The following is a 13,149-nucleotide window of genomic DNA, read 5'->3' as shown; positions in this document are numbered from 1 at the left end:
CACAGAATATATAATTTATATACCAACGTATTCAATATATAAATGAAATACTGTAATTGTGAACCAATAATACTTCCTACACCTGATCTATAAACTATTCTGAAGAAACATGGTGGATAGCGCGCAGAACTCGTAATTCTGTGGCGCGGTTTCGATTCCCGCACCAGGCAGAAACAAATGGGCAAAGTTTCTTTCACCCTGAATGTCCCTGTTACCTAGCAGTAAATAGGTACCTAGGAGTTAGTCAGCTGTCACGGACTGCTTCCTGGTGTGTGTATGTGTGTGGTGTGGAGGAGGGAAAAAAATGTTATTACACAGTTGATTGATAGTTGAGAGGCGGGCCGAAAGAGCAAAGCTCAACCCCCCGCAAACACAACTAGGTGAATACAGTGAGAGTATACTTTAGTCTTTGATTATATTCCTGAAAATTGTCACCATAATACACCAGTCAAATGGAAAACAACGAAGCATACCGAATGACTGAACTGAAAATAAAGTCTTCAAATTTGTATAACAATTTTAATTTATATTTCTACCGTTGTTAATATTGTATTACTACTGTTGACATTACTAGGCCTACAACTCTTGCTACTTCTTCTAGACAGTGTCAATAAAATATATTACCACTCAAATTACAAACAAAATATTTTTTTAAATTCACGTCAAAGTATAAAAGTTTGATTTACACTGCTGTACACCTGTTGAGTCCAGCTAGAGCTGTAGCAATTTGAATAATTTGCTATGAATGAACGCCCTTTAATTCTAATTCAAACATACAACAGTTACCTAGCTCTAAGGTATCTGTTTACTGCAACGTGAATTGAGGCATAAGATAACGATTCCTAACGATGCTATCTACAGCAGTTGTATAGCTCAATATTAATAATTTCCTGTTAGGTGAACAGAGACATCAGGTGACCATTCTCCAGGGTGCAACCCACACTACTCGCCATCTCCCAGGTACTTATTTAATCCAAGGTGAACAGATGCCTCAGATATAAAGAAACGTGCCCAAATGTCTCGTCCAGCCCGGGAGTCGAACCAGTACCATTTCAGTTGTGAGCCGACTGCGCAGACCACTCTGCTACTGGTCACCTCAATACTTCCTCTATTTCTTAAATAAAATTATTATTGCCTGTAATGGCCATTCAGAGAGAGAGAGAGAGAGAGAGAGAGAGAGAGAGAGAGAGAGAGAGAGAGAGAGAGAGAGAGAGAGAGAGAGAGAGAGAGAGAGAGAGAGAGAGAGAGAGAGAGAGAGAGAGAGAGGGCGGGGGGGGGGGGGCAGAGGTAGAAAGATACAGAGGAAGACACAGCATTTTTGCTGGTTGATCAGTAAGCAATTGCGGTAGCCTGAACCCTTCACTAGAGGTCATAAGCCCAAAACCAACCAATGTTCTTCAAATGAATCGGTGTCGAGATTCAAAATAAACGAATTGTATTATGTATGAATCGAAGTACAATAAAATTAAGTATTAAAAACAAGAATTAAAGCTCATGTTTTGAATACAAAATAAAAACAGAAAGGAAACGATACATTGTTATTGAAACATTCTCCAGTACTAGAGAAGTGATACTGTTAAGACGACACCCAATACTTGAGGGGCTTTCTACAGTACTGGAGAAGTGATATTGGAGAGACTACCCCCAGTACTGGAGGGACTTCCTCCAGTACTGGAAGGGTTCAACTGAAAAGACCTTTTCACCAATACTGGAAGGTTCAGATGGAGAAGAAATTTCCCCAGTAATGAAGAGTGTCGATGTTCAGCTAATAACACATTGAGTGTAGTCAACGCACTAAGAAGACCTGAGAGTAGACAAGACATGCTCCAGTAACATGGAATCAACGTTTTTCGAAGCTGATTCAACGTTGAATCAACGTCGTTTGCCCAACATGTGCCCACTGGGTACATAGCAGCTTGCTCAATTACACCCGGTTAACTTGCTGCCTAGCAAAACCATAACTGGACCCACGGACACCTTTTGTGGGTTTCATAAACCAACCAACAAAAAACAGCCGCAAGTAGAGTGTGTGCTGGAACTCAGTAATAAACCCAACTGGACTGGATGGTCAGTGGCTGTAGTGGACCTGCAAATTATTTATGTTGCGTCAGAAAGACATCAGCCCGAAACTGAAAGAGAAAGTTTGAAGATTGCAACATTCGTTGCTTTTGAATGTATTTACGAGGGCAAATGATTAAAATTACGGCGGTCAGTGGGTAAAATTTGGAGTTCAGTTGTGAAAATTATAGGGTTAATGGTGAAAATTTTGAAATTAAGAGGTTAATGGTGAAAAATTGAGAATTTATTAAAATCAGATCAGAAGATAAAAATTAGGTTAATGATGAAAATTATGAGGTCATTTGGGAACGTTAGGAGACAAGGAAATGGTGAAAATTAAGAAATAGTGGAAATAGGTCAGTGATAAAAATTAAGAGGTCAATGCTGAAAATTATGTACCCGTGGAACTCCCAGTAATACTTTTACTTATGGAACCTCACCACTGGTGGGACCTCACGTGCACTTATTCTCGTGGGACCTCTCAAATACTTATACTTGTGGGACCCACATTAGATAGTTATATTTGTTAATACAGCGCTCACTGTTTTTGGAGCTTCTTCCCTACCAAAGAAGGTTTAATTTTTCTATACCTGACTTCGAGTATATATTAGCTTTTGCGTGGGTGACTGAGACCTTTATCCTCAATTTTGTGAGTTCAGTAATGTCGTGATTATTAGGCGTGTTGTTTACTACATATAGTAGTTTAACTCTGTTTCTCATCTAATGCCAGGAATTATTTAGCCAGGCAAGCTTGTCATGCTTGCAGTCCCCTAATTTTAATAGTGTGTTTTGTATATTTCTATGTACACAACTAGTTCTGTCGGAAGGATTGAGCTTAACTTCTTGAATCACATTGCCTTCTACTACCTCCTCGTTAAGCGTAACTGCACCTTAAGCTTAACTATGACAAGATTTTGTTGATTAAACACTTATGACAAGAATTGCTAATTGCGGTAATTAAGAGTAATTTGTTTTCCGATTTAAATAATTTTAAAGTGCAGATCTCACAATTTTGCTAACTTGTTTCGTTCTTTATAAAATGCTTTGATTTTAAGCATTAAATTGTTCACGAATTAAATATTTCATTCAAAACAATATATATATATATATATATATATATATATATATATATATATATATATATATATATATATATATATATATATATATATATATATATAAAGTATTTCTCCGCCAATGTAAGGCATATAATCACCCTATATAATAATATAAATAATATAAAACTTACAACCATCCTATATACCAGACTTCCAATAGTATGTAGAACATTTAAAAGATGTTGAGGAACAATTTGGAATACCAACCTTGAAATAATGTGGTGGACTGAGGAAGGTGTGGTCTTTATAACCTTTGTCAAAATAATGAAGGTCGCTGGAGAAACCTGTCCTGCTGGGCAGCGCTGGACCAGTGCTGTATATATAGGGCGAGCAGCCAGGAGCTGGACATCAGTTGTGATCATTACTGCATCATGAACACTAAGGTAGGCAGCTTAATGCGTTAGTGCCTATATACTAAGAAGCGATATATCTTGCGTCTTAGTGTGTAGACTGAGCAGCGAGGTATACCACGCTTCTCAGTCTACATACTTTGAGAGTTTACTTTTGTCCAGCCACTTGGGCTGGATGATAGAGCGGCGGTCTCCCTTCATGCAGGTCGGCGTTCAATCTCCGACCGTCCAATTAGTTGGGCACCATTCCTTTCCCTCATCCCATGTCAAATCGTTATCCTGACTCCTTCCAAGTGCTATATTGTCTTAGTGGTTAACGCTGTCCCCTGATAATGCCCTTCCTCATTGAACCTTGTCCAAAACATACGTATACTAGATGGTTACTCAGTAAGTTATTGTGCTGGCCTAAATAATCACTCAAATGTTTGATAGGTCTTAATAACTCTTGAAAGGTTTATAGGCCTTAATGGCCCTCCAGAAGTTGATAGGCCTTAAACCCAACACCAACAAGATACAACAGCTGTCATTATAACAGATACGTTACAAAAGCTGCCGCCTCAAATTTCATGGAAACAAGTTTTGCAGGAAACTCACGCGAAAGCATTTTTACATTAAAATAAGCATCGTATTTTAGATAAAAAATTTAACGTTGATGATTTGCTTTTCAGGTACTCTTCCTGCTGGGTCTGGTGGCTGTGGTCGCCGCAGACAAGCGTCCAGCCCCCTCCTTGGCCTACGGTGCTCCCCAGGTAAGCAAAGAAACCCGATTTCAATAAATATAGAATATAGATGTAAATTTTGATATACAATTTTGAGGGGGAATATTTTTTGTTTACGAATGATTTAAATAAAGAATTTTACGTGGTATATTTGTATTGTGTTCGAGTCATCAATTTTGTATATTTATGTATCATTTCGGTTCACTTGAAGGCACGCCAATCATCTGAGGAGTTTGAGTCTCCTAAGTATGGCTTCGACTGGGCTGTTCAAGACGGTGAATCCGGCAACGACTTCGCCCAGCAAGAGACCCGCGACGACGACAACACCAAGGGGTCGTACACCGTCCAGCTTCCCGATGGTCGTCGCCAGACCGTGACTTACTACGTCGACGGTGACTCTGGTTACGTTGCTGACGTCCAGTACCAGGGTGAGGCTCGCTACCCCGACTCCGATGAAGTCGGAGCCTACGCTCCACCACAGCCCAGCGCCCGCTACGGAGCTCCATAAGGCAGTGGAGTTGGACACAGTAGATGGTCTCATGACTTCATCTCCAGCCCATGTACATTACACATCTTCTAAATCCCACCTAATACACGACGTAGCCACCACGTTATGTCAAAGTTATTACGTTGTTACAACGTTTTAGCAACGTAAAATGAAGTTGTGGTAATGGCATGTGTTTGTGTTGGTAAACATTACTGCCAGGATCGAGGTCGACCAACGACATGAGGCGATTCCATCACTTTCCGAATCACTGGAACAATCCATATAGCTGATTGACTGTCTTTCCTTCCCCCATGATCCTATACTTCCCTTGATCTTATAATTCCCTGATCATATACTTCTCCTGACTTTATATTTCTGATATAATACTTTCCCAGATCTCTTCTTTCCCTGATCTTATATTTCCCTTGATGCTTCATTGTTATCAAGAATACTTCAGTGTTGTAAATAATTTATAACATAAATTATTGAATAAATGATATGGAACTTACACAGAATTTTTAGTTTATATACCAACGTATTTAATATTTAAATGAAATAACTGTGAACCAATAAGACTTCCTACACCTAATCCATAAACCATTCTGAAGAAACATTAATAACAATAATTCAAATGTTTTCTGTCATATTCAACATTATAATGTTTTGAGAAAAATGTTGAATTACATAGGCCGAATAATTTGTATATACCAAGAAAATTTACATATATTATAATGATATTACCATACATCATCAAGTATATTTATAGATTTAAGTGTTAAATATGGTTTCTACACAACCATAGTTTAAAAAACTAATTTAAAATATTTTTTTAAAACAACACAAAAAATATTCAACTCACACCCGTATTAACGTGATCTGACATCTTCACACATTGCCTTCGTAATTATATACAGAGACCATTAGCTCTATATGCACATTTTACCCTACTATTGATATTTAGCTTTATATGCCCGTCATGCTCTCAGTCTGCGTTCCTATGGTACAGAGCACCGTAGTATTGTACCCATCTAACCCTCTTAATATATTCTCAGGGGTGTATTTACACTAAGAAGTATTACCCCCCTCTCGGTGTATATACGCTGAGAGTATACTTTAGTCTTTAATTATATTCCTGAAATATTGTCGCCGTAATTCACCAAATTTAAAACAAGGAAGCATATCAAATGACCATATTGAAAATAAAGTTTTCAAATTTGTATCAAAATTTTAGTTTCTATTTCTAAAGTTGTTAATATTGTACTGCTACTGTTGCCATTACTATGCCTACAACTCTTGCTACTACTTTTAGACAGTATCAATAAAATGTCTTACTCAAACTGCAAACAATTTTCTTTGTTAATTTACGTCAGGGTATAAAAGTCTGATTTACACTGCTGTACACCTGTTGATTCCGGCTAGAACTGTAGCAATTTGAATAATTTGCAAAGAATGAATCCCTCTAATACTAATTCAAACCTACAACAGTTACCTAGCTCTATGTTATCTGTTTACTGCAAGGTGAATTGAGGCATAAGATGACGATTCTTCAAGATGCTATCTACAACAGTTGTATAGCTTCATCTTAATAATTTACTATTAGGTGAACAGAGGCATCAGGTGACCATTCTCTAGGATGCAACCCACACTACTCGCCATCTCCCAGGTACTTATTTAGCGCAAGGTGAACAAATGCCTCAGATGTAAAGAAACGTGCCCAAATGTCTCGTCCTGCCAGGGAGTCGAAGCCATTTCAATTATGAGCCGAATGCGCAGACTACTCTGCTACAGGTAACCTTATCACTTCCTCTATTGCTGAAAAAAAACTGTTTATTGCCTATAAGGGCAATTTAGGGAGAGAGAGAGAGAGAGAGAGAGAGAGAGAGAGAGAGAGAGAGAGAGAGAGAGAGAGAGAGAGAGAGAGAGAGAGAGAGAGAGAGAGAGAGAGAGAGAGAGAGTATGTTCACCCTACTTTTCGCAATATATTTCGATAGGTTTCGAGGCCTGGGTAAGGAGGGTCAATTGGACACCTATCCTCAAAAAGATGCCCCTGAGGCAGTAATTGGGGACATGATTGTAAATTAGTCAGTTATGTTACAGATAAAACTAGTAAGATGAGTTATGTTAAGGAAATGCTTAATAAGTTAGACTGCTAACTGAAGTCTGAAGTCGCATGTTCCTTCTGCCACTTATTCAATACCTACTGAAGCTGCAATGTTATGTATAATAAGAGATTATTTAACAGGTAATACATAAAACCCCAAAATTTTTTTGATGCCGTCTTTTGACAAATTAATTGAACAAATTAAGTAAGTTATATATTGAGGAGCTTTCTGAAATTCGAGAAAAATTATCATGCATATTCACTAAGTAATTGTTTGTCATATTACGATTTAGTTAATTTTCATTATACGGTCACAAAATATATGTAATTTAGAGATCCGGCATTCGTAATGAAAGCGCATAGTTGAAGAAGTAGACCTTAGCGAGTCTTCAGAGCGAGGTGTGGTCATCGTAGCCTCTTTTGCAACAATGCAGGTCACTGCAGGAACCTGTCCTGCTGGGTGCTGGTCCAGGTATAAATAAGAGCAGCAGCCAGGAGCTGAGCATCAGTTGTGGTCGATACTTCATCATGAACACTAAGGTACGAAGTTCTGCCTCTAACTTTGCCTCCATGACCAACCTTTGTAAACTGCTTCTGTGGCCCTTGAAAATCTCTTGTGTGGCAAACAGACGCTTCAAAGATTTTAGCAGCTTAAAACTTGATTTCAGCAGAAATAATTCCCTGTGTTAAATACTAACACCACGAGAGACAAATGTCGTCAGGAAAAGCGACAAAATTGACTAAATCATGCATTCATTTACAATTTGAAGTGAGAAATCAAGCTAGGGAGATGATATGTTTATTTGGTATCCATGAGAGAGATGTTGGTGGTTATAGTATAGTTATTATTTGTTCCAGGTACTCATCCTGCTGGGTTTGGTGGCTGCGGTCGCCGCCGACAAGCGTCCGGCCCCCTCCTTGGCCTACGGTGCTCCACGGGTAAGTCACTTAGATGAATTATTATGTCAATATCACAATACATGTTCGATCTTGTTAACATACGATACCTGGCAATACTAGACATAACATCTTTATATCTGCCAATTTTAGACCTACTAATCTTAGATCTGACAATCCCCAATCAACGGGTTTGGAAGACATGATTCATTAGCTAACAAACTCTAAATATTTTCAGGCTTCCTCTGAGGAGTTTGAATCTCCCAAGTATGGCTTCGACTGGGCTGTTCAAGACAGCGAGACCGGCAACGACTTCGCCCAGCAAGAGACCCGCGACGACGACAACACCAGAGGGTCGTACACCGTACAGCTTCCCGACGGTCGTCGCCAGACCGTGACTTACGTCGTGGACGGTGACTCTGGTTACGTGGCTGACGTCCAGTACCAGGGTGAGGCTCGCTACCCCGACTCTGATGAGGTCAGGCCTCCCAGTCCCCGCTACGGAGCTCCGTAAATGATCTTGAAAACGACGTCCACCAGCGATGATTGATGGTTACAAGTGACAACACTTTCTTAATCTCAGCCGCTGGTGGAGGCCAAGCGACACCATCTTCCCCGGTCCTTTCCTTCATAACTTATTTCCTTCACAACTATATTGTATTGTAAATAATTGTGAACCAAAACTATTTATTAAATAATGCATAACTTAAACTGTAATTTTGTCTGAATTCTTGCATAAAACTTTATTTTTTTGTTTGCATGTATTATTAATATTGTATTGGAAGACAATAATGACACTATAGACGAGGGAAGATAATCCACGTAGAACTTTAACTAATACACAGCGCCTCATGCCACGGCTGAAGGCTAAACGCCGCACCTCATACCGTGAGGGAAGCCTAAAAACAACATGTCATGAACAAATCCACAAGGGCCGTGACGAGGATGCTCCCGGACGCAGGTTCGAATCCTCGTCACGGCCCTTATGGATTTGTTCATTTGATACATCACGTTAGTGTGATCTCTGTGTGTAACAACACCTCATACTCTGATGGAAATCTAAACACAGGCACCTTACATACTTTCGGACGTCCAAACATATCGTGAAAGAAGCGGGTGGGGGGGGGGGATGAGATGGGAGGAGTGAGGGGAAGCGACACAAATTAAAGAAAAATAATTGATTATTAAATAACTTGCAATTAAAAATTGTATTATACAACCGGCCAACAGTTACACTCAGCGTTGTTGCAAATTTTCCAAGATATGTAAAAATAAAAAACTTTTGAAAACTGTTAATGTTGAAGCTCATGAAGCTTGTGAAACCTTCTAAACTTTCTATCACAATCTCAGAAAATAGGGAAACGGTAAATCTGGTTCTAGTTGAAAAGTTGAACAATATTTGTATTTATATTTAGAATAACTAATCAGCAACTGGAAGTGCAATTAGGACAAGGAGCTCAGATATAGGGACAAGGAGCGGGGAAATAAACGCCAGAAGCTGAACTGTGAGAAGAAATAGGTACATGAGGACAAGGAGCTAGGATATGAGGACAAAGAATTTTTATATGAGGACGATGAACTGTGATATGAAAACAGAATGAAGGAACACTTTCTAAGAATTTTGGCTACTGACTAAAGCCTTTTAATTCAAATTCAAAATGAGCTGGTTATCTGCTACACCTATCATTGCTCTGAAATGATAGGCGTAGCAGATAATTTCCTAGATTATCACAGGAGTGCTAACTCAGGCTTTGGAACTGTTTCTGAAGGGATGAAACGGAACTCACAAACAACTTAACAAATAAGTATCATCTTGACGTCCACCGTTACCAAGTCAATCTCTGCTAAAGTACAATGTATGAAGAAACTTATGGTTTACCATACTCGAGATGCAACCCACAACATTGCCTAGGTCCAAGGTATATGTGTACTGCTAGGTAAACAGAGGCTTCAGGTCCAAGGGGCCCCTAAGGTAATTACTGACATTCCCCAGGATGTAGCCCCCAACAACTGTCTAACTTCAATGTAACTATTTACTGTTAGGTGAACAGAGCTATCAGGTGTAAATAAACGTTCCCAAACGTCTCGTCCTGCTCAGAGATGGAATTCAGGACCATTTGGTTGCATGCTAACAGCGCAGACCACTCCGCTACAGGTAACCTCAACACTTTATTTATTAACAAACAAGTTTGTGTATTGCATTTAATGGACTTTGTGTATAACATTAATGTTTAATACTGAAATACACTTTTCAGTAATCATAAAATTCCCGTTAGCAGTACAATACTCACTAGTAATTATAGAAAATCCTTATTAACCAAACAATACATATCCCTATTCACCCAGCATTAATTGGAGGCCTGGAGGTAAACCGAATGACTGGTCTCAAGGTAAGGTAAGGTCAGGAGGAGTTACAAGGAAAACTAGTAAGGTTTAAGATGAGTTATGTTAAGGAAAAGTTCAAAGGCTGCTAACAGGAGTCTAAAGTTGCATGTTCCTGCTGCCACTTATTCAACACTACAGCCTACTGTAGCTGCAAGGTCAACTAGAATGTTATTTGAGAGGTAATAGGAGGCCCAAACATTTTAGTGGTTAAGTCTTGTAAACAAATGTTGCTAATAAACATTACTAAATTAATTTATATCACGAAGTTTCCTATAATTCGACAATAGTTGTCATTCTCGTTTACTGAGTCAGTGTTTATTTCAAGTTATAGAGTGCAGAAGGAAAAATACAATATATAATCTTCATTATATAGTAAGATTATATCTATTTTAGAGATCCGATATTCGTAATGAAAGCGCATAGTTGAAGAACGAGACCTTAGCGAGTCTTCAGAGCGAGGTGTGGTCATCATAGCCTCTTTTGCAACAATGCAGGTCACTGCAGGAACCTGTCCTGCTGGGCGCTGGTCCAGGTATAAATAAGAGCAGCAGACAAGAGTTGAGCATCAGTTGTGGTCGATACTTCATCATGAACACTAAGGTACGAAGCTCTGCCTCTAACTTTGCCTCCATGACCAACATTTGTAAACGGCTTCTGTGGCCCTTGGAAAATCTCTTGCTGTCAAGCAGATGCTACAAAGATTTTAACAGCGTAAAGTTTAGTTTCAGCAACAGATTGATAATCTGTTGCTAACAGTTTTCCTTGTGTTAAATACTAACACCACGAGAGACAAATGTCGTCAGGATAATGCAACTAAATTGACTTAATCATGCATTCATTTACACTTTGCAGTGAGAAATCAAGCTAGGGAGAAGATATGTTTACTTGGTATCCACGAGAGAGTTGTTAGTGGTTATAGTATAGTTATTAATTGTTCCAGGTACTCATCCTGCTGGGTTTGGTGGCTGCGGTCGCCGCCGACAAGCGTCCGGCCCCCTCCTTGGCCTACGGTGCTCCACGGGTAAGTCACTTAGGTGAATTATTATGTCAATACCGCAATACATGTTCGATCTTGTTAACATGCGATACCTGGCAATACTAGACATAACATCCTTAGATATGCCAATCATAGACCTACTGATCCTAGACCTTACAATTAAGACAATGGGTTAGGAAGACATGATTCACTAGCTAACAAACTCTAAATATTTTCAGGCTTCCTCTGAGGAGTTTGAGTCTCCCAAGTATGGCTTCGACTGGGCTGTTCAAGACAGCGAGACCGGCAACGACTTCGCCCAGCAAGAGACCCGCGACGACGACAACACCAGAGGGTCGTACACCGTACAGCTTCCCGACGGTCGTCGCCAGACCGTGACTTACGTCGTGGACGGTGACTCTGGTTACGTGGCTGACGTCCAATACCAGGGTGAGGCTCGCTACCCCGACTCTGATGAGGTCAGGCCTCCCAGTCCCCGCTACGGAGCTCCGTAAATGATCTTGAAAACGACGTCCACCAGCGATGATTGATGGTTACAAGTGACAACACTTTCTTAATCTCAGCCGCTGGTGGAGGCCAAGCGACACCATCTTCCCCGGTCCTTTCCTTCATAACTTATTTCCTTTACAACTATATTGAATTGTAAATAATTGTGAACCAAAATTATTTATTAAATAACGCACAACTTAAACTGTAATTTTGTTTGAAATCTTGCATAAAACTTTATTTTTTATACGAATGATTAATATTGGATTAAAAGAAATAATGACACTATAGAAAAGATAAGATAAACTAAGAGTAACTCACGGGAGAGACTTCTCCCGGCACGCAGGGTGCAGTCGCACCTCCAAAGATCTCCAGTATCAGCTAATGATACTGGTAATGGCTCAAAAGGGCCACCACTTACGGGCTATTCATGCCCGTGCCACCTTTTGGGTGGCTTAATCTTCATCAATCAATCAAGAGTAACTATAAATAAAAACACAGAGCCTCATCTTGTGAGGGAAGACGAAACATAGCACCTTACATCCTTTCGGACGTCTAAACACCTCATATTGTTATAGAAGCGGGGGGGGGGAGGGTCGAATAAGTGTAGGGAAGCGACAAAAATGAAAAATTATTAACTGATTATTAAATAACTTGCAAATAAAAACTGTATTATGCAACAGGCCAACAGTTATACTCGGAATTGTTGCAAACTTTCCAAGATACGTGAAAACTTTTAAAAACTATTGAAAAGTGACAATGTTGAAGTTCATGAAGTTTGTGAAACCTAAACTTTCCATCACAATCCCAGAAAATATGGAAACGGTAAATCTGGTTCAAGTTGAAACGTTGAACAATATTTATACATAATTTGACCTGAAAGAGAGAGAGAGAGAGAGAGAGAGAGAGAGAGAGAGAGAGAGAGAGAGAGAGAGAGAGAGAGAGAGAGAGAGAGAGAGAGAGAGAGAGAGAGAGAGAGAGAGACGAGGGAAATGTAATTATGACGAGAAAGCGATCAGCCAGAATGACTAAACAGCAACTGGAAGTGCAATTAGGTCAAGGAGCTCATTAACGAGGAGCCCAGATATAAGCGCAAAAAGCTGACCTATAAGAAGGAACAGGGACATGAAGACGAGGAGCTGGGATATAAGGACGATGAGCTGGGATATGAAAACCAAGTGAAGCAACAATTTCTAAAAACTTGGCCTATTGACTAAATCCCTCTAATTCTAATTAAAAATGAGCTGTTATGCAGGCGATGAGTCACAATAACGTGGCTGAAGTATGTTGACCAGACCACACACTAGAAGGTGAAGGGACGACGACGTTTCGGTCCGTCCTGGACTATTCTCAAGTCGATTGACAACTTTTCCTAGGATGCAGCCCCCAACAACTGTCTAACTCCAGTGTAACTATTTACTGTTAGGTGAACAGAGGCATCAGGTGTAAATGAACGTTCTTAAACATCTCGTTTAAGAGACGTTCATCTCTGCCTAGAGATGGCATTCAGGACCATTTGGTTGCATACCAACTGCGCAGACCACTCCGCTA

At 39.7% G+C, this 13,149-nt stretch overlaps 3 protein-coding genes across 3 annotated transcripts; all 3 read left to right on the top strand.

Moving 5' to 3' along the window:
* Window positions 1-3,506: 3,506 nt before the first annotated feature.
* Window positions 3,507-5,240, top strand: LOC123770205 (cuticle protein 8-like). The gene is made up of 3 exons (XM_045761881.2): window positions 3,507-3,559; window positions 4,195-4,275; window positions 4,457-5,240. The coding sequence occupies exons 1-3, from the start codon at window positions 3,548-3,550 to the stop codon at window positions 4,751-4,753; spliced, it is 390 nt and encodes a 129-aa protein (XP_045617837.1). The 5' UTR covers window positions 3,507-3,547; the 3' UTR covers window positions 4,754-5,240.
* Window positions 5,241-7,339: 2,099 nt separating this feature from the next.
* LOC138349448 (cuticle protein 21-like) lies at window positions 7,340-8,447 on the top strand. Its single transcript, XM_045761882.2, has 3 exons — window positions 7,340-7,373; window positions 7,692-7,772; window positions 7,969-8,447. The coding sequence occupies exons 1-3, from the start codon at window positions 7,362-7,364 to the stop codon at window positions 8,242-8,244; spliced, it is 369 nt and encodes a 122-aa protein (XP_045617838.1). The 5' UTR covers window positions 7,340-7,361; the 3' UTR covers window positions 8,245-8,447.
* A 2,235-nt stretch (window positions 8,448-10,682) lies between these two features.
* LOC123770206 (cuticle protein 21-like) lies at window positions 10,683-11,803 on the top strand. The gene is made up of 3 exons (XM_045761884.2): window positions 10,683-10,715; window positions 11,056-11,136; window positions 11,331-11,803. Exons 1-3 carry the CDS (start codon window positions 10,704-10,706, stop codon window positions 11,604-11,606), a joined length of 369 nt encoding a protein of 122 aa, XP_045617840.1. The 5' UTR covers window positions 10,683-10,703; the 3' UTR covers window positions 11,607-11,803.
* Window positions 11,804-13,149: the final 1,346 nt, after the last annotated feature.

This window comes from Procambarus clarkii, chromosome 45 (genome assembly GCF_040958095.1).
Source record: "Procambarus clarkii isolate CNS0578487 chromosome 45, FALCON_Pclarkii_2.0, whole genome shotgun sequence".
NCBI classification, from domain to species: Eukaryota; Metazoa; Arthropoda; class Malacostraca; order Decapoda; family Cambaridae; genus Procambarus; species Procambarus clarkii.
The sequence above is the reverse complement of the archived record's forward strand: the minus strand, read 5'-3'. Positions and strand labels throughout refer to the sequence as shown.